At 36.7% G+C, this 27,604-nt stretch overlaps 2 protein-coding genes across 5 annotated transcripts in view; one reads left to right on the top strand and one right to left on the bottom strand.

Annotated features, from left to right (window-relative positions):
• Positions 1–343: 343 nt before the first annotated feature.
• Positions 344–9,156, bottom strand: RAD51AP1 (RAD51 associated protein 1). 4 transcript variants are annotated; one of them, XM_021382047.1, is made up of 8 exons: positions 9,025–9,123; positions 8,291–8,345; positions 7,469–7,518; positions 5,937–6,072; positions 5,282–5,391; positions 3,822–3,971; positions 2,726–2,845; positions 344–1,055 (listed from the first exon to the last, which is right to left on the bottom strand). In XM_021382047.1, the coding sequence occupies exons 2-8, from the start codon at positions 8,335–8,337 to the stop codon at positions 928–930; spliced, it is 741 nt and encodes a 246-aa protein (XP_021237722.1). In that variant the 5' UTR covers positions 8,338–8,345; positions 9,025–9,123; the 3' UTR covers positions 344–927. The 4 variants fall into 4 exon arrangements, 3 of the variants coding, with proteins under 3 accessions (XP_021237722.1, XP_021237723.1, XP_021237724.1); XR_002433805.1 differs by having other exon boundaries at positions 1,026–1,055; positions 2,726–2,951; positions 9,025–9,155; XM_021382048.1 differs by lacking the exon at positions 8,291–8,345 and having other exon boundaries at positions 9,025–9,156.
• Positions 9,114–27,604, top strand: part of CUNH12orf4 (chromosome unknown C12orf4 homolog) — a 28,075-nt gene continuing 9,584 nt past the window's right edge. The window contains exons 1-11 of the mRNA XM_021382045.1: positions 9,114–9,275; positions 11,264–11,458; positions 11,734–11,879; positions 13,273–13,454; positions 16,479–16,578; positions 16,666–16,787; positions 19,052–19,158; positions 19,877–20,074; positions 23,557–23,685; positions 24,725–24,793; positions 26,266–26,468. Coding sequence (XP_021237720.1) covers positions 9,140–9,275; positions 11,264–11,458; positions 11,734–11,879; positions 13,273–13,454; positions 16,479–16,578; positions 16,666–16,787; positions 19,052–19,158; positions 19,877–20,074; positions 23,557–23,685; positions 24,725–24,793; positions 26,266–26,468 — 1,587 coding nt within the window. The 5' untranslated portion in view covers positions 9,114–9,139. The remainder of the gene's footprint in view (positions 9,276–11,263; positions 11,459–11,733; positions 11,880–13,272; positions 13,455–16,478; positions 16,579–16,665; positions 16,788–19,051; positions 19,159–19,876; positions 20,075–23,556; positions 23,686–24,724; positions 24,794–26,265; positions 26,469–27,604) is intronic.

The raw sequence follows: 27,604 nt of genomic DNA, 5'->3' as shown, positions 1-27,604 counted from the left end.
TTAAGCAGTCAGATATCATGAGTTATGTGAATGCAAATCACTTGTTCATGACAAAATCCTTTAATTAATACAGAGGCAATTGTGGCATCTGGCATAATTCATGAACTGAGATGGGAAACTGTCTAAAAACTCAGTCTCATGACTCGGTAACAATCACTTCAAATTTTATAAATCCCATATGCACACCAGACATCATGGTTTCCAACAAAGACTAAGGGGTCCAAGCCAAGATCCTCGTTGTCTGAGCCTAACTAATGTTACTGACTTCCAAGAAGTTATCCCCACATTTGTAGGGCTGTAGCCAAAATTTGGAAGTTGACTTCAAAATTAACAAAATCAATTATTAAGATTCATTAGACTATATATTTTATTTTACTTTACTTTTTTCAAAATACAACATTTTAAATACAATTTATATCTAAAATACATTTTAAAAGCAATTAAAAACACATTTAAGATATGCAAACATTAACAGATTTTGAAAGTCAAGAAGAGGGGTAAAAGTGATGGCTTAAGCCTTCCAAGAAATATTTTTTAAACAATCACTTTCACTTGTATTGAAGAATCTATTTAAGATAGCGAATTCCATAATTGACACAGCGCTGTTTAGACTATTTTAATGCTGAGTTCACATACCAGAGAATTAGATTACAAACCTGTATCTCTGAGTATAACTCATAATGAGTTGGTGACCCAGATTTCACCTCGATTAAATAACATTATCCAGTAGCACTTAAGAATGCCTAGCACTTTACAGAATAAAAACTCCATAATATTAGAAATGTACCTCAACAACTACCCCACAAAACCATAGATGTTGTAAAGCTTTTGTTGCCCAGTGGTTTTCCACCCTCTACGTATAAACAAAATGCATTCCCAAGTCTTTCCTGAATACAGTCCTTCACATGGCACCTTGTCACTGACCACCTAACTGCTGGTGGCACTTGGATGCAGTGGTTTGACTCTTGCTAATCTGGAAAGGCCAAGCCTAAGACACAGAGTAGGTGATTTAACTGAAGCATATTTCATAGAGTTGTTGCTTCTTCCTGATGCAGCTGAAAATAATTTAAAACAATTTTTAAGAATATCGAAAAAAAATCATATAAATCTAGTCTTTTCAGAGCTTTCAAAGCAGAGCAAAAAAAAAAAGTATTCAAAAGGCACTACAAAAAGAACTGAGCAAGATACCATAAAAGTACAAGAAAATTAGCATATTCACAAGGAATCAATCCATTTGGCAGACAAAGTAGCTGGCATAGCACACATTTTTAAATAACCAGCAACACCTCAGAGCAACACCACCACATGGCATTGGACAGGCACAGAAAAACTGTGCCTACTCTACTGTGCATTTTCAGATGTTCCACAGACAATTACACAATAGAACGTAACGTCAAGTGAGAAAAGAATGTTTTAGAGAAAGGAGTCAAACAGGAAAGAAATGCATGCAGAAAAGGAATAAGAAGGAAAACCAAAGTACGAATCAGCAGCAGCATGCTTAAACATCCTAAAAAGTTAAAACTCCTAACTATCAACTTTACTAAAACAGTTGAAACACTCCAACACATTTCTAATATTATTTTAGAATGCATAACAATGCAGCACATACCAGAGCTAAAGAAAACATTTAATAAGAGAGAAGGGGACACAATCTCTTGCTTAAGATTTGATCAATGCTCTGGAGGGCAGTAGTTGTTCTGAAATAGTTTGTTTACTTGCGTGCTTTTAGGAGGCATTTCTAAAAACTTCAGACAACAAATTTATCTGTTATGATTATGTTACCTGGATGAGGGCATTGAGAGCACCCTCAGTAAGTTTGCAGACGACACCAAGCTGGCAGGAAGTGTCGATCTGCCTGGGGGTAGAGAGGCCCTACAGAGAGATCTGGACAGGCTGGATCTCTGGGCTGAAGCCAATGGCATGAGGTTCAACAAGACCAAGTGCCGCGTCCTGCACTTCGGCCACAACAGCCCCAGGCAATGCTACAGGCTTGGGGCAGAGTGGCTGGAAAGTTGTGTGGAGGAAACGGACCTGGGGGCATTGGTTGATGTTCGGCTGAGCATGAGCCAGCAGCGTGCCCAGGTGGCCAAGAAGGCCAATGGCATCCTGGCTTGTATCAGAAATAGTGTTGCCAGTAGAAGTAGGGAAGTCATTCTCCCTCTGTACTCAGCCCTGGTGAGGCCCCACCTCAAGTACTGTGTCCAGTTTCGGGCCCCTCACTGCAAAAAAGACATTGAGGCCCTGGAGCGTGTACAGAGGAGGGCGACGAAGCTGGTGAGGGGTCTGGAGCACAGGCCTTATGAGGAGCAGCTGAGGGAGCTGGGATTGTTCAGTCTGGAGAAGAGGAGGCTCAGGGGGGACCTTATCACTCTCTATAACTACCTGAAGGGAGGTTGTAGTGAGCTGGGGGTCAGCCTCTTCTCTCTTGTAACTAGTGACAGGACGAGGGGGAATGGCTTCAAGTTGCGCCAGGGGAGATTTAGGCTGGACATTAGGAAATACTACTTTTCTGAAAGAGTGGTCAGGCGCTGGAACGGGCTGCCCAGGGAGGTGGTGGAGTCACCGTCCCTGGGGGTGTTCAAGAAACGTTTAGATATAGCGTTGAGAGACATGGTTTAGTGGGGTTATTAGTGGGTGGATGGTTGGACTAGGTTATCTTATAGGTCTTTTCCAACCTAGCTAATTCTATGATTCTATGATTCTATGATTACAAACTTTAATGTACCTGGTGGTACCCATTTGGGCTTCTTGATTGTTGCAGGACTTGATGTATGTAAAGGCCTTCCAACTGGTTCTGAAGACTTGGACATCTTCTTTTGTGTTTGCTCAGATTTTAGTTCCATTACTTGTGAAGGAGTAAACAGTGATAAAAATAAAATCTTGGAAAGACACTTTTACTGAGAAATCATCACACTGTATAAGACGATAGATCTCTTTACTGCAAGACCTCTCTGAATTGAGTGAAGAGAACGGAATGTTAATAGAGTATCACATCTTCCAACCAACAATATATATTTAAAGTTACACTTATTATACTCTGGAATTTCAATCCTGGTTTGTAAATAAGCACTGCAACTATTTATTGTTAAAGATATTCCAGATAATGAATTGCCAAGACGGAAGATTCTTCTGTCAGCTGCATAAAACAAACCATTCCTCGTCACAATTAAAACTAAATGTAAACTAAATTACGTAAATTCATGCCTGAAATTGAAACACATTATAAAGTCAGACAAGATTAACATGACAGTAAGAATTTTCTAAAGCTATTTAGGTGAAAGTAAACCATGTTAGCAATATAGAGAAAAATTTAAGTGTGAAGGACATGAATATCTAACATTTTCTCCAAACAGTTTTTAGCACTAGCATTGTTTGGCTACCCTTGAATTAAAGATTTACATGTGCAATTACATACAACAACTGCAAGAACAGGCTCTGAAATTGTATACATATATTAAAGTCCTCATATCACTCAATATTATTTAGCCTTTTCTTAAATGCTATTTTTTTTTAAAGAAATGAACTCTGTCTATTCAGTTTTGTCTGTTTTTATTGTAAGCAGTGTTTATTTATTTTAAAGCTTTTTTTCTTTCAGATTTTTTGTTATCTCCATTTCCTTTAACTCTGTAGAGTCAGTTTGTCAGCCAATTTTATCTGCTCCTGCCGGTCTCTTTTAAGATACTTCGTTTTTAAATAAGAAAAATGATTGTAAATATCAAAACAAAAAAACCATGAAATATTTACTGTGAAAAATACAGATTAAAACAAAAGGAACCTTTATACTAAAATAAGTATATTTCAAATTCATAGTAGAAACTCACCTGTAGTATAATTCTCAGATTTAGGAGTCTTCTTTTTTTTTCCAGTCTGCCTCTTTTGTTTGGTTTCATTTCCTTTGATTTTCATCTTTTCCATAGCGCAGTCTTCATCATTACCTTCACTATAATCTGAATCTTTTTCTGATTCCTCATCTACGGCAAGGAAAAACCATCTCAACTCTTTAGAGGAAATATAACTTACTATTATTCTAGCTAGAGTCTTCTAATCTCATGCTGAATGTAAAGAATCAGGATATATTAAAAATACAGTAAAATATATTTATATGATGAAATGTGAAAGAAATATCTATCACAAAACATTCTGCATTTACAGATTTATCTCCCTATATTTTAATATTTAAATACTGGTATAAATGCAATTAACAGTTTTTAACAGTTTTTAATTATCAGTTAAAAAAAATCCCCATGTGCAAGATGAAAAAGGTAAAATTATTTGTCAGAGCTTCTGATTTTCACATAATTTTGGTCACAAATATTTAATGAGGAAAAATATTATGTCAAATTTCAGCTGCAAGAAAAATTTTACACATTTATTATTTAAATACATTTTTAAAAATACACTAGCAAATCTTAGGAATAACTTCCAGGCAGGAATATTTGGACTATTCCCCAAATATTTTATTTAACTGACAATTTTAGAAATATTTTCCAGTAAGCATTCTGTAATGGATAAAGATTGGATAGAGACATGTCAGCCACTGGGGAATAAGAGAGAGGGAGAGCTATAGACATTCAATAATTGGATCCTACCAGAATCATACTGACTTACAACGAGATGCAGCAAGGTTTTCTGACAGTTGATAACCGAAAGAAGGAAGGCTACTTTCTTCTTTAATAAGCTTAGATAAAGCCAATAATGAAAGAATTAATATCTGACACTTCAGTGGAATACAACTGCAAAAATGAACAGAGGCTCCTTCAAAACACCATTTTTCCCCAGACAGTGTGGGTAGAAAAATGATTTTCTGACATACTGCAGCATATACAGAGAAGTAGGATGATTTCTGCCAGTTTAGAAAATGCATATAAATGAATACAATTTACCTAAAAGTTCACTGTCTACACTGCAGTTGGAAAAACAGGTCTCCTATCTCCTGTTTCAATATTCTTATTTATTTTAGATATCCAGAAAGTAAAATTTAAAATTTAAAAAATATAAAATATTACTATTTGAAAATGACATTATAAAAAGACAAGCTATTACGAAATGAAAATAAAATTTTTATGTCTCTAAACAGCCTATTTGAAAGATCTTATAGAAGATTTATTTTTCTCATAGAAAAAAAACATTAACATAAGAAGACAAGCATCACCTAGAAATTCACATTTCCTCATCATGACATCTTGAAACAAAACATGACTGTCAGTTTATTTTTTTGTAAAACAAGTCATGTCAAGTTCACCACATATAAATAGACTGTTGCACTGAACTGTGCAATAACCTTGTTCTTTTGAACTTTGCACTTCAAGGATATTTGCTGATTTTTCTTTAACGGACAAGGCCAAGGTAACGTTCAGATCCCTTTCACAAAAACTATCATCCAAGGATGTTCTGAAAAAACAAACAAGCAAAATAATTGTATAATGAGACAAGAGTTACCAATCTATTTCTGACTTGCTAAGATTTAAATACCAGTATTTCTACATAAATTAGTATTTCAATATGTACTTTATCAAATATCGTACCATGAATTAGTTCCTGAAAAGACTTAAGGAAATTATCTACTGATAGTAAAAGTACACTATATTTAGAAGTATTATTACAAGAGACAACAAGACAAACATCACCCATCTCTTGACTTCCACTTCTATAAAATAATAGATATAAAAATCATATATCATACATCTGAGATATGCACAAAAGGCTGTCCTTGAAAATACAATGTGCAGTATGTTTAATGAAGATAAGGGGTCAAAAAAAACCCAACGCTTTCTCATTTATAGTAGTACTTTCTTAACATTCTAACTCTTAAAATAACATTTTAGGTCTTTATTCTCAACTGCATAAAGCTATAGGAAAAAAGGAAAAAAAATATATTTTTTTTAAATCCAGGTTCCTATTACAAACACAGTTAACCACATTTCCACATTTCTTACCTTCTAATAGGTGTCTGGTTTTGTGATGGAGTCAATTCTTTTTGTGTTTTTTGCTTCTTTTTCTCCGTTTTTAGTTCCTTAAGCTGTATTCTGGATTTTTTTGTCAAAGGTGCAGCTACGCATGCAAAGTCTTCATCTGTGTAGGAGACAGTAACAAGCTTTAGTTAATTTTCCTTCTGTGTATTCTTCTTTGTGGTCAGGAAGAAGTCACTCAACCCAGTTTCATCACATACCAAAAATACAAAATACACAACATTTCTGAAATTAATTCTGTTAAAAAAGAGACAGATATAAATATACTGTCCTCAAACGTAATTTAAATGAAAATTTAACAAGACCTCTTTTGCATCTGTGTTAAGGGTGATTGTTTCAATTTTTATTAACAATATGTGACTCATGGTTCAGTGTTTAGTTTTTCAATAGCTGCAAGTTTCACCATTTGATATAATCAATTATAATTGCAATCACTGTCATTCATTAGTTTTAGAGTCTTGGTGTTTCGGTATTTAATCACATTAATGCCTCCCATTTGTAAGAAACGTAGACTGATTCCCATTTTCTAGCTTTCTCATATTGCCTCTCACTAAACACAAAACACTTTCTCCAGTTTTCCATGAATATTAGAAGGTAGAAAAACTTTTCTTTCTTCTGACCAATTACAATGCAGTTGCCAGCACAAAATAAGGAATAATACAATAATGTGTTTTCTAAATGCCATAGAACAGATGTATGATCCCTTCTGAGAGAAAAAATCTAAGAGACAGAAGAAAACAAACATATTTTTTCTTTAATATTATAAGTGGTCACTGAAAAAAAAAAAGTTATGAACCATATTTAAACTCATGAAACAAAGATTCTGCATTAATCCACATGACTTGAAAGGGCCTTCAACATAATTTTATTTCTCCTTCCCCTTCCTATCACTTCAAACTGTTAAATGGATACCAAAACCTGACAAATAGCACAGAAAAAAAAGAGAAAAAAAAGTTAAACAAACCAAATTCATAAAGGAAAATTACATTATACTCATTAGGGCTTAGAGGTAAAGGAGGACTGTCATGAAATCAAGTAGCCTGCAATCTATTTTTCTTACCAACAGAACTCACAATTTGATTGCTAAGTTCTTATCCAAAATCCTTTAAGACACAGAGCTGCATGAGAAATGTTAGGTCTGTACACAGCCAATTACATAACTCCCTTTATATTCTGATATGCGGTCTTGTGAAATGATCATCAAGAGGACATGGAACAAGTAATGCTCTCTGAAAACTGAGGCAGACAAAGAAACAGACTTTACTGCAATTAAAAGACACAGTGCATTCAACAGCTCCCTGGCAAACTGTTACGCTCTGGCTTACAGAAATCATATTCTTGTTGAATCAGGATTTTTAACAATGTGCGCAGTTTAGTTCCACAGAAAACAGCAGGAAGTTGTCACTTAACTAATTCACAAAAAAGAACGCTCTTCTGATGCTTTGGATTGTGGCATTAGTGCTTGGCATTTCAGTTATGTTCAAAAATACATCACTTACCACCATCTTCAAAATCCCCAAATTCTGAATAATTAACAATTTTCCTGTTCCTGTGGCAAAAGAACACAATATTAAGCCTTTCATTTTGAGAATCCTTACTATCTAATTCTTGATCTGGTTTAAATCGTATATTTAAGGAGAAAAAAAATGTATGTCCAAACATATGTGTAACTATTACATTACTATTACTATTATGGTTATTAAGAATAATAGAATAGCTTTGGTTGGAAGGGACTTCAAAGATCATCTAGTTCCAACCATTCTAGTTCTGAGTGCAGGGACACCTCCACGAGATCAGGCTGCCCAGCACCCGATTTAGCCTTCTTCGGCTTCTCTGGGCAACCTGTTTCAGTGTCTCACCACATTCACAGCTAAGAATTTCTTCCTAATATTCATCTAAACCTACCCTCATTTAGTTTAAAACTGTTTCCTCTTGTTCTACCACTAGGATCCCTGAGAGCCCCTTTCCAGTTTTCTTGGAGGACCCCTTTAGGTATTAGATTACTGAGATAGGGTCTTTCCGGTCTTATTGTCTCCATGCTGAACAAGCCAAACCCCCTGAACCTGCCTCATGGAGAGGTGCTCTGGCCCTGATCATCTTCATGGCCCTCATCTGGACCAGCTCCAACAGCTTTTCATCCTTCTCCTGTTGCAAGCCCCAAGCATGGACATGGTATTCCAGATGGGGCCTCATGAGCACAGAGTAGAGGAGAACAATCACCTTCCCCGCCCTGCTGGCCACCCTTCTTTTGATGCAGCCTAGGATACAGTTGGCCTTCTGGGCTGCAATTGCATACTGTTGGCACATGTTTGGTTTCTCACCAACAAACGCTCCCAATCCTCTGCAGCACTGCTCTCAATCCATTCATCTTCTTGCCTGAATAGCAATAATAAATGTTTTTGTTGTTTTCCTTTGGAAGCAGGGTATTCTCCTTACACACACACCTTTTCAGAGATTTATTCAATTCCTGGGTCACTTTCAGATGCCCAAGGTGTGTTTTCCATGCAGCTTTTACATATCTTACCGTGGCACACTGCTACCAGTACAGGTGTTTCTCTACCCAGATGGCCTCTCTGCGAGAGGCATGAGGCTGCCTCTTAGAGCCCACCTGAGGGACACCACCTGCGTGCACAAGCTCTTCGAGGGACAGAGGCGTCCCTGCTGCCTATTTTTTGTGTTGTGGTTTGTTTGTTTTTTCCTACTGTAGGAAGAGCCCTGAGCTTTCAGCCGAAGAAACACTGCCAAGCCGCCCACAAGCCCCGCTCTGCAGCAGCCCACAGAGAAGATCTCGTATACAAGAGCAGGTCCAGCAGAATCGACGACGGGGGAGAGCGGAGTGGACGTCACGGCAAGAGACGGGCAGATGCAGTACGCGCGCCGGAGGCTTTCAAAGAAAAGTCGCTCGGCGCCGTTCGGCGCATACTCCCAATGTCTGTGCGCCCCGAGGGGCGGGTGGGTCGTAGCACCAGCGGCCACCGACCCGCGCAACACGGACTCGAGTCCCTCGCCCCGTCTGCGCGGTCCGGCCAGACCCGATGTGAGCCACGTCACTCACCTCCTCACCATCCCCGCCATCGTTGCGGCAGCCAGCAGCGGCCGGGAAAGACGGACGCCGTTGACGACACTGTTCCCCTCCGTTGACGCCAGCAGAATGGCACATTCGCCGCAAAATGGCGGAGCGGAGTCGGCCGATTCTGCAGCGTCGAATCTGCGTCTCCGGTTGCGAAGCTACTGAAGGGAAGGGTGGAGGTCTTGGCGGTGGCGCTTTCCCGGCCAGCAAAACTGCGTCCCTCATCCAGGACCCAGGTGAGAGATGAGGGTGGAGGACGCCACCTCTGCCTTTCGTACGAGGGCGCCGGCTCCAGCCTCTGTAAGCCCTGCACCCAGCGCCCCTCGGCTTGGCGAGACTGCTCCGGAGCCGGCGCGGCGTTCGTCGGCTCTGTCGGCTCTGTCGGCTGGGCCGTCCCTACTGTGCCATACCTCCGCAGCTGACCCTTGCAGTCCCGCGGCTGAACAAGCTTGCCTCGCAGCTGGGCAGGAGGCTTTGTTCGCCCGGGGAACACGTTGCCGCAGACCCTTCTCCTCTTCCCTGCATTTTCAGTAACCAGAGCTACTGCTGCCTCTCCTCTGAGCCTGGTAACCCTGAGGCTGTGGTGGATTAGAGGACACAGATGGTGTTTTTTAAAAGGAGACTTAATACTCTCTCCCGGGGCAAACTGGGTGCTGTGTTGCATGGGGATCGAAGACAGTAGCTGTCACCTTTTCACATCCTTTGTCTTCCCCTCCTAAAGTTAGTTTACTCGAGGAGTGGCACAAAGACATTTGCCACTTTGCATGTCTCAGTGGTGCTGTTTAGATCCCTCTCTACAAGTGAACGTGTGCTGGCCTCAATTTAGTTTTGGTTGTCTTGGAGTGTTCATTCATGTGTGGAACTGGTAGATAAAATACAGTATGATATATCTTTCAGCTGTGTGTTGAGTTTTCTACAGAATCAATGAATGGTTTGGATTGGAAAGAACCTTAAAGATCATATAGTTCCAACTATTTGGATGCCTCCCACTAGATCAGATTGCCTAAGGTGCCATCCAACCTGGCCTTGAATGCTTTAAGGAATGGAGTATCCACAGCTTCTCTGGGCAACCTGTTCCAGTGTCTCACAATCCTCTATTAGTTTAAAACTGTTACCCTTTGTCTTATCACTCCTGATAGAGCCCTTCCCCAGCTTTTCTGCAGCCTCCCTTTAGGTACTGGATGGCTGCTATAAGGTCTATCTGGAGCCTTCTGTTCTCCAGGCAAGAAAATAAACAACTCTCAGCCTGTCTTCATAGGAGAGGTTCTCCAGCTCGCTGATCTTCTCTGTGGCCTTCCTCTGGTTTTGCTCTAGTAAGTGTATGTCTTTATTGTGCTGGGAGTCCCTGAATTAAATGCCATACTCCAGGTGGAGGAAATGGTATTAAAGTCATCTGTTTAATCAGTTCCCAGCATGTGGACTTGTTCATGACCCTATAAACTAATCCTATATATTTTTTTTTTCTGTGGAAAATAAACTTTTTGGTTTTCTGCTTTTCTTCTCTTTGGACAGTGGCTTTTAGCACTGAGGAGGTTTCAGCTAGAATAAGAGGTCCAGCTTTGCAGGTTATGTAAAGAGAAATGTAAATGTGTGGAGGAAACCTTGTGTTGAGAAAAATTACCAAGACAGCTCCTATCATTCATTTTTGTCTTGTAGACAGTTCTTCTTCTTTTTTATTTTTTCCTTTTTCTTTTTTCATGGTATCCTTTAAAAATAAATCCAATCTATCCTAAGGCAAGTTTCAAAATGACTAAGAAAGCTTCTTTCAGAAATTATTGCTTCCTTCCCCTCCCTGCAACTCTAATACCAGTGAGGAGAAGGTAAAAAAATCCTAATGGGCTCCAAACTGTTTCAGTTTTTGAGGCATATCCGTCTGCAGTTACAGTGTCTCAGTTAAAGATAGCTTTTTATGTGTTTTCCTTCTGTCTTGGTTCTACCTTTTAGTCACAAGGTTTATACTGTAATTCTTGAAAGTAAGTACCCTAATGTGCTCAATCACAATTTGGAGTAACTCAGTATTCGGGAAACTGGTGTTCATTCTTCAGCTTCTACCTGCATGTTTGGAAGCCAAAGCTGAGATGAATATCTATGAAAAATGCAGGATTAAAAGTTTTCTTGCTAGAAATTTGTAAATTATTAACAAAGCCATGCGCTTTTTTTGTTAGCATTTTTTTATTATGATTTTACAAGAATGTAACTAATGCTATTTTCATTGCTACTGCAGGAAATGAACTCAAGAAGATGAAGCCTAATAAAGGAAAGACCTGTGCTGGAGAAAGAGACTATGTGTACACACTCAGTGCTGGAAATCAACATTTTGTGCTTACAGTGCCTCTCATATTTCCTGTGCAAGAGAATATTAGTCATTTGCATGGGCGTCTAATGCTTCTGCACAATCTGCCATGTTTTATAGAAAATGGTAAGAACTGATTTTTTTTTTTTTTGAAATCCATGTCATATATCAATGTCCATAAATATTTCTTAAAGTATGTTGTAAAACAAGTACCGAAAAAAAGTTGGTTTTTTTTAATTAAAAATAAGAACAACAGCAAAACATTTATGAATATGGCTATCAGTACAAGCAAGTATGGTGCCCAAATGTTTTCAGAAAAAACTTTTTGTACGTTTCCTAGTTGATTACTGATACTTCCACTGACATGGTTTTATTGATGGAATGTTCCCTTGTTGTAATAGACCTGAAGCAATCTCTTAATAAGTTCATAGAAGATGAAACTATAAAAGGTTATGATAGAGAAGCTGAAATGGCTCTAGAAGCAGTGAAATCAGGAGAAGTAGACGTGAACCAGCTGGCAGATACTTGGGCTAAAGCTTATAAAGAGGTAAGATTAAGACTGAAAAATTAATATTCAGAACTTCTTTTGTGAATGTATGAGCATGTATACACAAGTAATCACTCGTGAAGGTGCAAAATTACACTGAGATTAATTTTCACTGATCAGTTCTTGTAATTTTTCGCTTTTATTCTGAAGTGATCATGCAAGTTTTTGATCAGGTTTTTCCTGAATTTATCTCATTACTGAAAAAAATTTAGTAGAGTTATAAAATACAAAATAGAGAAGTAAAATAGCTAGTTATACTCAAACAGAAGTAGTTATATGGGTTACAGTGCATTAGAATCAAATCAGAAGGTAGTAAATCACAAAAATATCAATGAGGACTGCAAAAGAGGAGGTATATAGTTTTCAGCTCATTTTCGGAGTTCATGTAAGTATTGTACATTACTTAGTTACTTGTTTTGTTTGTAAAGTTCAAAAAAGGAGGAATGCAGAGGAATTTGAGGACTCCTAGTGGAAGGAAAAAAGAATGATAGAAACTGCAGATAATATGGAAAAGTTTGAAGGCTTGGCTTATCATGGAAGAGAGAAGAATATTGTGAAAAATACCTGAACATAAGTCTGTTATAAACAAAATTGGCAAAAAAAAAAAGTCTGCCTTAATGAACATCAACAAAATGAAATTAGTCAAAACTTTAAGAAGGAATTTTTTTTATTGGGGGAGCATGGGAGTGTGATGAAACGAATAGTTTACCCTCTTTTTCTCTGAAGGTTACTATGAATTGGTCAGGCAGACTATTTAAAACCTTGTCTCAGTAAAAGGATTAGGATTATATTGTCTTTTGACATTCCTTAACCTATTATTCAATTTATCAGCTACATTTACCAGCTGAAACTGGTATATAAGGATATATGGAGTGTTTCATTATAAAAGAGCTTGCTGAACTGACATCTTTGGGTCATTCTTTTTTCAATAAAAATTGCTTTTCTGAAATCATTGTTGATCATATTCTAATGATATCAACAATTGGTTCTCCTTTCTAATAAAACATTTTGCTTTGCGTAGCTGATGTTTTGAACCCAATCTAAAATTCATCAAATGATGAAATATTGTTTTAAGGTACTATATTATTTTAAGGTACTATAAAAAAGTGCTAAATTTTCTTCTTTTCAATTTGTTGGTGAAAATTAATTATTCCTCATTGCAGTCAAAATGCTTCTGCTGCTAGATGCTTTCAAAAACAAAGTATACGAGAAGAGAGAAAATAATAATAGCTAAACCAGAGTACAGACAGTTCAAACTGGCAAAGACATAGCTAATTTATGTTGAAGGATCAGGATCATAATGAATGCCCAGTTGGTTTTGCCCCACCAATATAAGAGGTCTTTATTTTAAATCATTTGGAACCCTCAAGGATGTATCTTTTGTAATTTTTAGACAACATTAGAGCATGCAAAACCTGAAGAAAACAGCTGGGATGAAGATTTTGCAGACGTTTATCATGATCTGATACATTCTCCAGCTTCTGAGACACTGTTAAACCTGGAATACAATTATTTTGTTAGCATCTCAGAATTAATAAATGAGAGAGATGTGGAATTGAAAAAACTACAGGAAAGGTATTATTTTTGTTTACATTATACTAAATACAGGTGCACACCACCGGTTTTATGTTTCTGTCTTTGAGCATGTCGTAAATACTTAACCTATATTACTAGGGTCAGCTATCTTGCATTCTGTTTGATCACTGAGAATTATAAAAGGTCATCTGAGTAATGTAAGGTTTGATGGTCTTGATTTCCATTTGTTCTATAAATAAGTACTTAGAATATCTAGCAAACAAAGTATAAGTATGTACCATGTTTTGCATTTATTGTAATTTAAATGAGAAATTGAAAGTTTCACGAGATGAAAGAAGGAGGAACGGAACGGAATCAACTTCAGTTCAGAAACTCTAGAAGGTATTTAAGTCTGTGTGGGATCCCGAATTCCCTAAGCTTGAAAAGTTGCAGATGGCTACTTTGCCCACAAGGAGGAGAACATGCACTGCGGGATTTTATAAATTCTAGCTACAAATGCTGGCAATGCTTGTGAAATACCAAAATATTCAAAACAGGTATGTTTTAGCATTGTAAGCAGCACTATTCTTGTTTTTAAGCTCCTTTTATATGATGAATACCTATTTATGGAGCTTATTTGTTTACTTCTAATGTACCTCCAGACCAAATCTTACATATCTCTAATTTGGGGATGAAAGTCTCCAGTACTGTGAGTAAGTACAATTTTTTGTTGTTGTTGTTGCAGATTTTTAATTCTTCTTGGCCAATTGTATAGAAGAGAGAGCACTTAGTATTAATAGCAGTAATTGCGTAGAGCTCTAGTATGAGTGCGGGTAATGTTCTGTTTACACAGGAGGTTGTTTGGAATTTGTGACCCTGAACTTAAGTTTGCTATAGTAAATCTATTTATTGCTGAAGACTAAGGTGAATACAAAAGTCAAAGTGAAGCCAAGAACTTTAGAAGATGAATGAGAGATGAGGTATTTGGTTGAACTGATGATAGCAGGGCTGTTCATTAGCTCCAGTGCCCATTCTTGAATACAGCATGAGCTGGAAACTTATCTGGCTGTTACAAACAAGTGTGTTTAGCCTACTTCCTGGTGGTTACATGTTTGCATAAATTGCATAAATAATAGTTATGTCTGGATTATAGTATCTAGCTGGGAAATTTTACTTGTTACATCTTCTGGAGTCTCAAATTCATTTTTAATTGGAAAAAAAAATAGCTATTTTAAATTGAAAATATATGTGCTCCTAAGCTAAAGTTTGAGATTACTGAAATCAGTTAAAAAACCAGTTAAAGGGAAATGTTCTTCAGATTCTGGGACTGAGCATTTAGATGTTTGGGGATTTTGTTTGTTTGTTTGTTTGTTATGTCCAGTGACTTTTCCATTATTTTTGGATAAAATTGTTAACTCGAAGGAGTTAACTAAATAAAGAACTACCCCCTTACATTGGTAGAATTTCATCTGACTATGAAATAGCTGCTGTAAAATGCAGTTCATTCATTGCCCTGTAATACAGTCCTCGTTGGATTCCTCAAACATGGGTCACGTTTGTTTTCTAGATCCCTTGCCAATCTACCTTGTGTAAAGGGTTGTTTCTGCTGAGAAGTCTTGTTGATTTTTCTTTGTCCTGGTAGAACAGTAGACAAGAAGCACTCTAATTGAATTTCAGCAAAGATAATTCAGACCATGTATTAGTAAAAACCTTTCTAATGATAAGGATGGTAAAGTGATCCAGATATTAGAGTGTCTAGAGAAACTGACATATGTGCAGACAAACTTGAAGTGTGTGGATTCTGATTCCAAAAAGAGTAGGTAGTTGCAGTGGAATTGCCAGGTCACAGCCTGAACCAGTACATGAGCACTTGAGTGCCCAGAGCGGGTGGGGGGAGCCTAGATCCACCCTTGCTTCCTCTCCCTGTCTCAGTGGTGCTCCTGGCCATGCTTCCAGGAGTGCATATGCACTCAGAGCCTGCGCGTGGGTTTCCCACCCACCCCTCCTTCCTTTTTCTGATGTGCCAGAGTTCAAACTGGAGAAAGCTGCACTCCTCAGCTCCCCCTTATTTCCAAACTGTTGCTGGGAGGGGTGAGTTAATTCCTCTTTCTTTGATATCTTGTTCTGCAGCACCTGGATCTCAAATAAAAGCTCTGTCACTGCCTTTGTTTGCTTTACACTAGTTAAAGTACTGCATGATATATCTTTCAGCTATGTTGAGTTTTCTGTAGAGTCATAAAATGGTTTGGGTTGGAAGGGACCTGAAATATCATCCAGTTCCATCCCCCTACAGTGAGCAGGGACACCTTCCACTAGATCGGACTGCATAAAGTACCATCCAGCCTGGCCTTGAACGCTTCTACGGTGGTGACTTCCACAGCTTCTCTGGGTAGACTGTTCCAGAGCCTCACCATCCTCATAGTAAAGAATTTATTCCTTAAATCTCAATCTACACTTTTAAAACCTTTGCCTCTTGTTCTGTCACTATACTCCCAGTTCAAGAGTTTTTCTTCATCTTTCTTGTAGATCCTCTTAAGTACTAGTAGACCCCTACAATGTTTCCATAGAGCCATCTCTTCTCCAGGCTGAAAAACCCCAGCTCTTCCAGTCTGTCTTCAAAGGAGAGGTGCTCAAGCCCTCTGATCATTTTTGTGTTCTTACGGGTCCATGTCTTCCTCATGCTGCAGGCCCCAGAGCTGAATGCAGTACTGCAGGTGGGATCTCACAAGAGAATAATAGACAGAGACAATCACCTCCCTTGACCTGCTAGCTGTTCTTCTTTGTTGCAGCCCCGGATACGACCGGCTTTCTGGGCTGCAAGTGCACAAAACCGGCTTATTTTTATTTTCACCAATACCCTCAAGTCCTTCTCCACAGGGCTGTTCTCAATACAGTCACTCACTGCTCAGCCTGTATTCATGTTTGGGATTGCCCTGGTGCAAATGGAGGACCTTGGGCCTGTGATGAGGATTGATCACCTGACTGATAGAACTAATCAGCGACGTTATCAACAACAGTGGGTGTTCCTCTGCTAGTTTATTGAAAGTGTTACTTGTTTTAAATCTGCATTTGCTTCCCTTTCAGACAAGGAGCAGAAATGGATAAGGTGATGCAGGAGTTAGGGAAATCTCTAACAGACCAAGATGTAAATTTATTAGCAGCTCGGCATTTTGAATCTCAGCAGGTAAACTTAAGTTCAGCAAATTACAAAACATCATGTGTATAACTGTCTTGAGAACTCAAAACAGTCAAATTACTTTCTTCTTGTTAGGATTTGGAGAACAAATGGACCAATGAATTAAAACAATCTACTGCTATCCAGAAGCAGGAATATCAGGAATGGGTGATAAAACTTCATCAGGACCTAAAGAATCCCAACAACAGCTCAATCAGGTATTTAATTCCCCTGTGAAGCTTATTGCTGTCTATATTAGTTCAAAATACATTGTTTTTTAAAACCTTTCTTTCACAGTAGCCATTTAAACAGGATAATCCAAGAGAATCAACAGCAAATAAACCATTATAATTAAATATATATGTGCAATATTTTACAACCTTTCTGTACAATAAAGTGCTCTAATACTACACTGCTGCCTAAGCAGGAGTTTCTTCCTATTTTTCCATGTTCACAGCGTTTCTGTTTAACGCTATTTTACAATGCTTTCTGTTAATGCTTACTGATATTACACAGAATAATTGTAGTTTAATAAGTGATACCAGTGTCACAAAATTTTAATTGATAAGCCTCTTTTAAGTTTTATGCAGACATCACAGAAGCCCTAAAAATTTAGAGTTTTTCAGTCTGACTACTTACGGTGAGTGTTGAATGAAAAATATCTTCACTGAGGAAATAGTAAGGAAATGAGAATTTGTTACTTCGGGAGATCCTTATTCTGTATCATTACTATCCACCACCTTTGTTACTATTTTTAGAATTGAAGGAGTAAAACGTGATGCTTTTTCATGTCTCACATTAGTAGAAGAGCCTAAGCAGGCAGTGTTAGTGGATGTAGTAAGGATTTATGGGGAAAGTGAAATGTTTGTACCAAGTGGATGCCAGCGATAAGATGAAAATGCCATGGAATGTGATGAAGTACAAAATACTTCATCACTTCCTCCTAGGTGTTTCCTTTCAGGATAAGAAAGCAAAGTGTATGGAACATGAAAGAAAAGAGATGAGGGGAAATATATTGGAAGACACTATATATATGTTTAGATTTCTCAATACTTTCCTCAGGAGTGTTTGGAAGTCTTTTGCAGTTTTCACGTTAGTTGCAGAATATATTCCTAGGACTGCACATCTCCCAGTCAAGCTGACTTCTTTCTAAGCTAGCGACTAGGTAAAAATATCACTGTAATAGTGCCAGTCTGCTCAGACTAAGCCCAGTCCTTAAATATTTTTCCATAGAGTTTCAGCTTTATTGGGTATTCCCATGAGGCTTTAAAGACAGTAAAATTACAAAGGCTGTTCATACTTGTTACTGTGAATTACTTTCACTGAAATATGTGACCTAGGTGGAGTTACATAGAACTGAAAACCAGAAGAAATGAGCAGCTAGAGGTCCAGAGGCAAGTACCTCTGAGAAAAACAGAGGATGGTCTTCATAGTTTTGTACACAGTATCAGACATTTCCTTTCACCTTAACAGATGTAAAGTGTACGTGAAGTACTATAACAGAAAGTGTGGTCCTTCAGACTGTATTGAGTTCTGAGAACCGTAGGTCCCTAATGCATGTGGAAGTAATGGATAGGATGTCTATAACAGAGAACTAGAAGCTTTGAGACAAGAAAGATAGTTGATTGTGTAAGCATATACTTATACGTAGGTCTTCCCAAAATTAGTATCTCCTGTGTATTTCCATGGGATCAACACACACAGAAAGTTCTGTATGATAGAGCAAATTCTCACCTACAAAAAAACCTCTGTTTTTCAACAGTTGCCACCATTAGCTATGCATTTTCACCACTGATGAACAAGAGCACTCATGCCACTCTTGTAAAAATCTGCACCAGTGGAGGTGACCCACTGCTGCTGTCACCACTATTGGAAGACAGTGACCACTGCCTTGCTGTGCTAATGTCCACTGCTTAGTCTCCAGAAACATTCAGTAAGCATTGATGAATGTCAATAGGTGCAATTTTTTCCACATGGAGGAATTCAGTGACGTGCTTCTTACACACTTCCATGTACAACACAATTTTGTCAGATTGTCCCTCTATTGCTCTCTGTTCCATTGCAACAAAATAGAACAAAATATTGGTGGGAAGGTTCAACCTCTACTGTCATCCCACCTTGTTCTTCTACTCTGTTCCTCCCTTTTATTCCCTGATCTTATCATTATGTTGTAACTAGACATTGAGATTTTTTTATTGTTCAGTCTCAAAATACTTTACAAAGAAGCCTGATAATATAAATATAATAAATCTAATAATATAAATCTAATAAATCTAATCTGAAGTTTTCCTGCTGATATGCAGCTGAAGTATTGCAGCTTGACAAAAAGGCAAAACTTCATATATGTAGAGTTCATTCAGATAGGTTTAGTCTCTTGATTTCCACAAACTAGCTGAGAAAATTTTTGATAGCATTTGTGAAATATTTTTGGTGTTGAACAAAAGCTAGTATAAACTTTTCAGTAGGTTTCTTATTATTTTAGTGATGAAATTAAGGTTCAGCCCAGTCAATTGAGAGAATCTGTAGAAGGAAATGGAAGAATTTATGAAGAGCAAAGACTTTTAGAAGAAAGTTTTACTATTCACTTGGGTAAGTAAAATAAACTGACAGCAAAGCCAAAACATAATAACAGATGCTAGTAAATTATACATCTATGTCTTATTTACAGTATTTAACTGTTTATGTATTTATTGTATACAGTTTGGGATTGTTTTGTGTTTGTTTTTCCATATGTAAGAGAAGTGCAGTACATCATAAACTGTATTAAGCAGTGTCTAGCTATCTGAAAAATACTTAATGGAAAACATTCTAAAAGCAAAATTTTATCCACTCTGCTAAGGTGACAAGTACAGAAAAGTATGGTGACATCAAAACACATAGCAATTAAAAAATAAAAATAGGAGTGTTGATTCGATTCTAGAATAATAGGTTCTTGACTTTTTAAATTATTTTTATTTTATTTTACTATTGTTTATGCACTAAAAATTTTTAAGCTGTTTATTTTAACTGCTCTCAAATAGTTTTCATTTCTAGCTTGATCATAGGGAACAAGTTTCATTTCAGGTATAGATATGCATTTTCTGTAACAATATGTGAAAATATTGCATTTTTACTGTATTTTGTAAATTGTTGATAGGCATATAAAACTATGTATTTGGTTAAGAACTTATTTTGTGTATTATTGGTTATATTTCCCTTATGGGTCTATCTGACAAAACTTAGGGGAATTTTGGTTCCTTGCATTTTAATAACAATCTTGAGTTTCATCCTTTACCGTTTGTACTAAAATCATTTATATTCCATGTAGGAGCTCAGTTGAAGACCATGCATAATTTGAGGTTACTGAGAGCTGATATGCTGGATTTCTGTAAACATAAACGCAATCATCAAAATGGAGTAAAGCTTCACAGACTTCAAACTGCAATGTCTCTCTATTCAACTTCTCTCTGTGGCCTGGTTTTATTGGTAGATAATCGTATCAGTTCATACAGCGGCATCAAAAGAGGTGAGTTCTCTAATGGAGTACAACATGCCATTAAAAGCCAATGTAACTTAGACTTGCTGTCTTCTCTCACTAAAAGCGCAGTAAAATTAATTTGCTAGAGAACCTAATGTTTTGTGTGTGATATTACAGAAGAGTAACAAATGCAAAAACAGATGGAAGACAGAGTTGTGCTAAGTAGCTTGAATTCTGATATGCTGTTAACTCTTTCATTTCTGTCCTAGGTTTTGCTTTTGAATAAGGAGGATGTTAGAGTAGAATCATTAATGTTGATTTGTCTGCTGTAGACTGGCTAGTTATCAATAGGGTCTTCTCACTCTTATGTCGGCTTATCATACCAGAACATATTTGCAAATAAAACAATTAAATAGATCTAAAATTGATAAGTAAATGTGTTAAAATGCCATGTGCTTTAAATATTTGGAGTACCATAAATTCCATTAAAAAGGAACAAGAGGGGTATTATTTGCCTACTCTTGGAAAGCTTGATTAATAGCCATTTTAAGTGCATCAGTAACAGATCTCTATGATGAAAGTTTGAAAGCAAACGGATGAAGCACTTGTTTGTTCTTGTTACAATTTTAGTTGCCCAAGCATTCTGTGAACCACCGTATAAACTTTCCCATCTTCCTGAAGTCTAACACAAAAAAATTTACATTTGAAATGTCTTTTTACCAGTAGCCAGTGTTAATTGTCGTTTTTCCAGCATGTCTGTTCTTGAGAAAGGGAGGAAAAAAAGCGGGCTTTCATGAAAACTGAAAACATCACGGAATTTAAAAAAAAAAAAAAAAGGAGAGGGAAGTGTGCTCATAAAAATACCAGTTGCATTTGTTCTGTATATGATTTCCAAATTGCTTAATTCTCATAGTATTATTTCACACTTGCACTTGTTTTCAGTTAGGTTTTTTTATTACTGCTTATATATTTAAATAATTAACAAATTGCAAAAATTTGTTTTTTGCCATGAATCTTAGGTGATTAAGAGAATATTGACATTTAAGTAATACCACTAAACACAAAATTAGATACTGCAGCCTTAGCAGAGCAGAAAGTAGGATGAAAATAAGGGACTACCAGGCAATCTCTAAAATACAATGAGCAGTAGTTTTGACTTCTTTTAGATCCAAAGGAACTTTGGCAAACTTAACTGTGAGCAATTTCTATAGCTGTCGTGCCACCATTCTTTTTAAAAATGTTGCGGAAATGAATGTCTCATGTCTCTGTTTTTCTAATCTAGTCAAATATATTGCTTTAAATCAATAATAAACATCTGGTTGTGCTAAAACCTCAAGCAACTCGAGGCAGCAACTGATGTTTGGGTACATTTCTTTATATGCTCTGTGTGGTGACATTGGTGGCTTCTGATAGTAGATCAGTAATAAACACATTTGAGAAGAAACTTTCCTTTTAAACTATTAAATCAGTTTGTTACAAGAGCAATACTCAGAAAACATTCTCCTTACTAAAAGGCCTTTTAGGACATAAATATGCTAGGAGGTTTGAAGGTTCATAACACTGGCAAAAATGGTACATAGAAGACCTTTAAATAGTACATTGATGCTGTTGTTTAAATAGAGAAGTAATGGTGTGTGTACTTTAAATTTCTGGGTTACAAAAGTATAGAAGTGGTTTTCTGTTTCAAAACAGAAGATCACAAATCTAATAGCTTTTGTTTTTGATGAGCTAGGAACATCTCTCAAATCTACAGATTAGAAAAGGATGGTATAGATGAGCTTCTTGTGAGCACGCTATTTTCCCAGCCATCTTGCATTGTTTTAAGCAACATCAGTAACATAGCAAACATTAAACAGAGAGGGGTTCCAGTCCAACAAAGTCTCGCAACTTACTTGGTTGATGTGGTGCTAAGGAACATGGTTTAGTAGGCAGCATTGGTGGTAGGTGGACAGTTGGACTAGATGATCTTCGAGGTCTTTTCCAACCTTAATGATTCTGATTCTATTTGTTTAACTTCATCTTGAGGAAGCTAGTGAATGTGCTTCTTGTTTAGTATGTTTTGGTAGCTTTGCTGTCTTGCAAACATTTTCATATTGCATCATTGATAAATCCATTATCCAAAGATGGTTGTATTTATCTTAAAGTTAAGCATATTATGTGAGGTATTAAGTGTATTATGTGCAACACTGAAAATCATGTCTGCAATGTTTTCTGGGTAGACTTTATTTCTTACAATGCCTAAACAATAACTAGCAGAATATGCTTTTGAAATTGGACTTAGGCTCTAGAAAAACAGCCTTCAACAGAAAACTGATCTTTCAGTATGTTGATTTCATTCAGCTCTTTGTTGTAAGGTGTAGGAGTTGTCTCCTTACATACTTGGTATTTATGTGTTGCCTAAAGCAAATCTCTTACAATAGGACATTGTAGGGCTGCTGTGACTCAGATTTAAGTGAGTATAGCACATTCAAAGAGTTAACTACAGTTAACTTTAGTTTAAATGCAAGAGGCTTTTTTTGTTGTTGTTGTTCCAGTCCTGGCTTTATTTTTATCTTGATGCACCTAGAAAACAATCTTTTGGAATATGAGCTGCTTCCTTTGATTTTGGACACCAGAATTCAGTACAGCATTTCAAAAATGCTTTATGATGGAGACAATGCATAAAGTATATTAAGATTTTCTTTACATCCTGCCTATTCCTGTCACAACCTGTTCACGGGAATATATGGTGCTCCTCAAATAATCCAAGTATATTAAGTACTTCAGGAGGATTAGAGCACATACCTTAAAAAAGGAAGAAAGTCAAAATTGCTTCCTGCTAATAGCTTTTTCTGGCAGTCACTGACTTCTTTGGAGAAAAGGCTAGAAATCATGGTTTGGAGCTTAGATTACCAGTTACAGGGGCAGTATGTTATGAACCTAATTATCAATTTAATTTTTCTAAGTCTGGCATCAGACTTGCTTATTAGGAAAAAGGATTTGTAGCTCTCTTCTGCTGATTGTACTCTTCTTTAGCGTTCAGAGAGCAGAACAGTTTTGAGAACAGAAGAGGAAAGAACAGTAATTCCAAATTTCCAGGTAAACTGTTATTGAATTTAATTAACAGCAGTCATTTTGCAAAACAAATTGGAATGCAGTAGGTGCTGTTGGAAGAATCTATATATGTTTTAATAAAGCATCACTGATTGAAGGGTTATTTTTGAAGCACAGTAAAACATATGTTGCTGCTATTATTTTTGGATATTTTCTGTATTGATGCTTTTGTTTGAACAGTAAGCAGTGTTGTTTTTTGAAGTAATTCTCTTATTTCAAAAGATGTTTTGTCTTTGTCATCTTTATTGTTTGCTAGGATTTACAGTGAAATACAAAGAGCTTTGTTTTATTGTTGTTGATATTGTTTTAGTCTGGTTTTAGTTGCTTTTTTTTACCATTGCAATTGGCACTGCTCACTAACTGCTCACTAAAACTGAGTTATGTAATGTTACTTAGCAATGCCCTGTGACATTGATTTAAATCTTTTTTTTTCCTAGATTTTGCAACTGTTTGCCAAGAATGCACGGATTTTCATTTTCCTGGAATTCAAGAACAACTTGAAATTGTCCAGAAGGTTGTACTTAAGGCCAGAGCACAGCGTAGCAATAAGTTGAAAAGACATCCTGGTCAGTGACAACCAAAATTACTTTCTTTACTATTCTGTAATAGTCCTCAGTGGAATATTTGTGGGCAACTTAGTTTTGCTCTTATTCTGTTACCTTACCTATAAAATGTGATAGTTTATAAGTTAACTGAAAGAATTGTCTGCATGGAATTCTGTGTTTACAGACTACATGTCCACATGGTCCATGTGATGTCTTTGATTCCATTACATACATACCTTTTAAAAAAAAAAAAAAGTCCTTAAGTTCTACTCGCCGCACTCGTGATCAGTCTCACATCACAATCTCTGTGTAAAACGTATAGGCTCATTATGCTTTCCTCTGCAATTTAAGCTGCCTGTGACAACACGGAATGTATTTTACTTTTTCTTTCCATGTAAATAAAAAGCTCTAAAAATTGTAGAATACATGTTATGACTTTTTTCCCTCCTCATAAATGAGTGCTAGAAACTGAACAATACATTCACTAAATGTGTATTCTCTTTAGTGCTCACTAAATCCTTATGAATGGTTTACTTTGCAGTTATATTTAATGGCACAGAAGTCTTATGAGTACACATTGTTCAAGCAGTACTTGTACATCGTGAAGTTTTGTTTTTCTTGCAGATAACTACTTATATGGTTTAAATACATCAGTAACACAAACAGATTCATAAGAGTACATAGAGAAACAAGTTCTACAGCATATTGCTGTAGTCTAAGGAAAATACTGAAAGTTGTTTTTATAGTGATGATTCATGCAAATTTCTGTTAAAATTTTTTTAGTATTAGGTATTATTACATAGATGCATTATTAAAAAAGTAATAGAAATGTACTATGTAGTTGTGGAGTTAACTTTGAGAAGTTAGTATTATGTTTGAGAACATCATGTTTCTTTTTGTCTGAATAGGGTGATTGAAGAAGAAAGCTAATTATTTGTTTCAAGAGTCCTTTATGGTGAAAATTTAAGCTAGACATCAGCTCAATACATCTTATTTGCTAAAGCAGATAGTACATTAATATGTGATATATTTAATATTTGTGTTATTTATTTATATACAGGAAATAAAGATAGTGGAATTGAAGATAAATCCAAGATTATTGAACGTAACCAGTCAAATATTTTACAAGGTGAGTTCCATTGCATTTCCCCTCTCTTCTTACGGCAAATTGTGCTTTATACATGCACATTTTTAGCTCTAAACTCAGAACATAAATTATAAACTAAACCTGAGTTGACCTCAATCAAAGGAGAAGGACGTTCTTGTGGCTAAGGCTGAGAACTGGGTGTCAGGACATCTGGTTTCTATTCCCAGCTTTGCTACCACATCATATGGCTTTGGGGCAAATTACTTAACTTCTCTATGCCTAAAATTTTTTTTCAGAATTTGAGGGGAGAAAAAAATGTTTCTGAGAATCCTGGAAAGAGGTGAAGCTTAAATACAAGCAAATTATTTTCTGATGAATGCCACTGTTCTGATACAGTAAAGCATTTTAGAAGGTATTTGATGTTTGAGAACTGAAAAATTTATTCCTCCAAAAGAGGAAATATATTTTGAATGTATTGGGAAGGACATAAATCCATAGAACGCGTAGTTGAATATGAGGGCTTATTAAAATTGATTTCATGGTTGTCTTAGATCTTGTTAGCTAAGTGGGTTATACATCCATTCTGGAGCCTTAGCAGATTAATCCCAGTAAAATCTTGCTGCAGTGACTTGTATATCATTATTCTTAGATAGTCATTGCTGGGGATTAGTTCCTCCTTGGCCATCAGCGGGCAGGACTGTATACCCATTCTCCAGATATCCCAATGCAAAGGCGGTATCTTGACTTGCCTGTGAAAACAGGTTTAAAAAAAGATGCTTATCTGTTGACTGAAACAGCAGGGCTATCGTATACCTGCTTCTCTGTTGACTCCAGTATAGACATTTTGCTCTCCAACAGGAGGTAAGATGAAGAAATGTGAATTTCACTGCCCTTTGCTGCTTCTTTATCACTGATAAATGAAAACTGATTTGAAAAATTTCCCTTAAGATGTCTTATCAAAAGCAACTCTGTAACTCATCTTCCCATTACTGCAAATTATTTTCAATTCTAATATTCGTTGATACCTTTGTATTATAGTATGTATCATGTATGTAATATAACCAATTACTCTTTTTCCATATACTTTTGTATCCTTTATTTTAACCCATCCATTTTTGGTATTTCCGCCTCCCACATCTGTCTGCAATTCAGTGCTTACATAATATATTTTGAGTATTATACCTCCTCTGTGTTTGTTTTTCTGTTTCATACTATGTTTAGATCATATCCGCATGTACTGGTGCTATTGTGTCTTACTACACCAGGTGTCTGTGATGCTAGTGAAACTCATCAAAGCAGGGTTGGGTGAATGTAAAACAATGATATTCTCAGCAATTTTAGATCAGTTCATTTCTTTTATTTCTGTCTTCATGTATGTGTTCTGATCTATGTTGTCTACTTGTTTGTATTGGCTTTTTGTCTTAACTGACTGACTCTTATGTTGCATGACAAATATGTTTCAGTATAGGTCACTACCATGCTACACTGCCTTCCTATTTTATGGTATTCTGCAGGTGAATTCTACATCACTCGCCATTCAAATCTTTCTGAAATTCACGTTGCATTTCATCTTTGTGTGGATGATAATGTGAGATCTGGAAACATAACTGCTCGAGATCCGGCAATCATGGGACTCAGAAACATTCTCAAAGTTTGCTGCACACATGACATTACTACCATTAGTATCCCTCTCTTGTTGGTACATGATATGTCAGAAGTAAGTAAATTTGTTTCCTTTTGCCTTCTAGAGTGCAATTGTTCGCAATTTTTTTTGGAAAAGGCATGTTTCATGCTGTTTTGACACAGATGAGCAAATTTATCCCAGTCATGTGCTCCTGCCACATAAATGTAATAACACTGGTATCTATATGGTGACCTGAGGTAAGGAACTCAACCAGTTAAAAGCATTTTAGTTAGCTGAACCTCTTCATTTTTAATCCCACTCCTCCTTGATCCAGCTCATTGCATGGCTGCACAAGTATTAACAAAAGAAATGATGGCACTACGTGTTTGGCAACACTTACTGCTTAGAAACTGCAAGATACAATAGTGATGCCAGATCCCAATTTTAATTGTCATCTAGAAAATCTTAAAACTAAGTTTTTAGGAACAGCAGTACCTGCAAAGATTGGTTGCTTAAGAAATTTGAATTCTGTATCCCGAAACACTATTTTTTTATCACGTTTGCCCTGGATGGTCACCTTCTTCATGCCTAATCATCTGTACCTTCAGTTTCTGCCCTTGTTTCCTTTCTGTGTTCCCCATATACCAGCTGGGCAAGAAGCAACATACTGTGAGGCACTTTGGTGATAAACATGTGCTTATTGTACTGAGCTTTTGTATTCTTTCCTCCATGGGATGCTAATGCATAGAACTTGCCTCTCACCTGTTTTTTCACAGTGCATAAATTATAGTTTAATACCATTGGCAGTCTCTTTCCTCCATCAGATCTGGTTCAAAAGATACTGGCAGGAAAGGAAATGGAGGTGGGGACAGAACTAGCAGACAGGCAGTACAGCTACATGCCACACTTCCTTAGGTGATAAGTTTAGAAACTTAAAGAAACGAGACAAAAAAGATAGTGATGCCATTACTGTTATCCTTATATATGTATAATTATCATTGTTTTGGTTTTTTTTGAATAACCTTACAAAAGTTAAGAGTGCCATTCCTTCTGTAAAAGTGCCTGACTCATAGCAAGAAAAAGGTTCACCTTTGGATTGCTTTTAACAGATGGAATAACTGATTTATTCATTTTTTAACAGAATTTGATCTGAACATGTGTAAAATGGAGACCTCTTTTGCAAGATTTGTGAAAGTTCAAGCAATGCAAAAGTTAAAAATATCCAGTAG

The sequence above is a fragment of the Numida meleagris genome, unplaced genomic scaffold (assembly GCF_002078875.1).
Source record: "Numida meleagris isolate 19003 breed g44 Domestic line unplaced genomic scaffold, NumMel1.0 unplaced_Scaffold165, whole genome shotgun sequence".
NCBI lineage: Eukaryota > Metazoa > Chordata > Aves > Galliformes > Numididae > Numida > Numida meleagris.
This window is presented reverse-complemented; position numbering and strand designations above follow the sequence as displayed.

Bases quoted from the DNA above. Each gene is read 5' to 3' on its own strand.
- RAD51AP1 (XM_021382047.1), bottom strand. From the start codon at position 8,337: ATGAATGGATTGAGAGCAGTGCTGCAGAGGATTGGGAGCGTTTGTTG. The intron at 3,972-5,281 runs GTTATTGCACAG...TCCTTGCCGTAG, and splicing joins GCAAAGTTCAAAAGAACAAG to ATGAGGAATCAGAAAAAGAT. The intron at 2,846-3,821 runs GTGAGTTTCTAC...CTCCTTCACAAG, and splicing joins ATCTGAGAATTATACTACAG to TAATGGAACTAAAATCTGAG.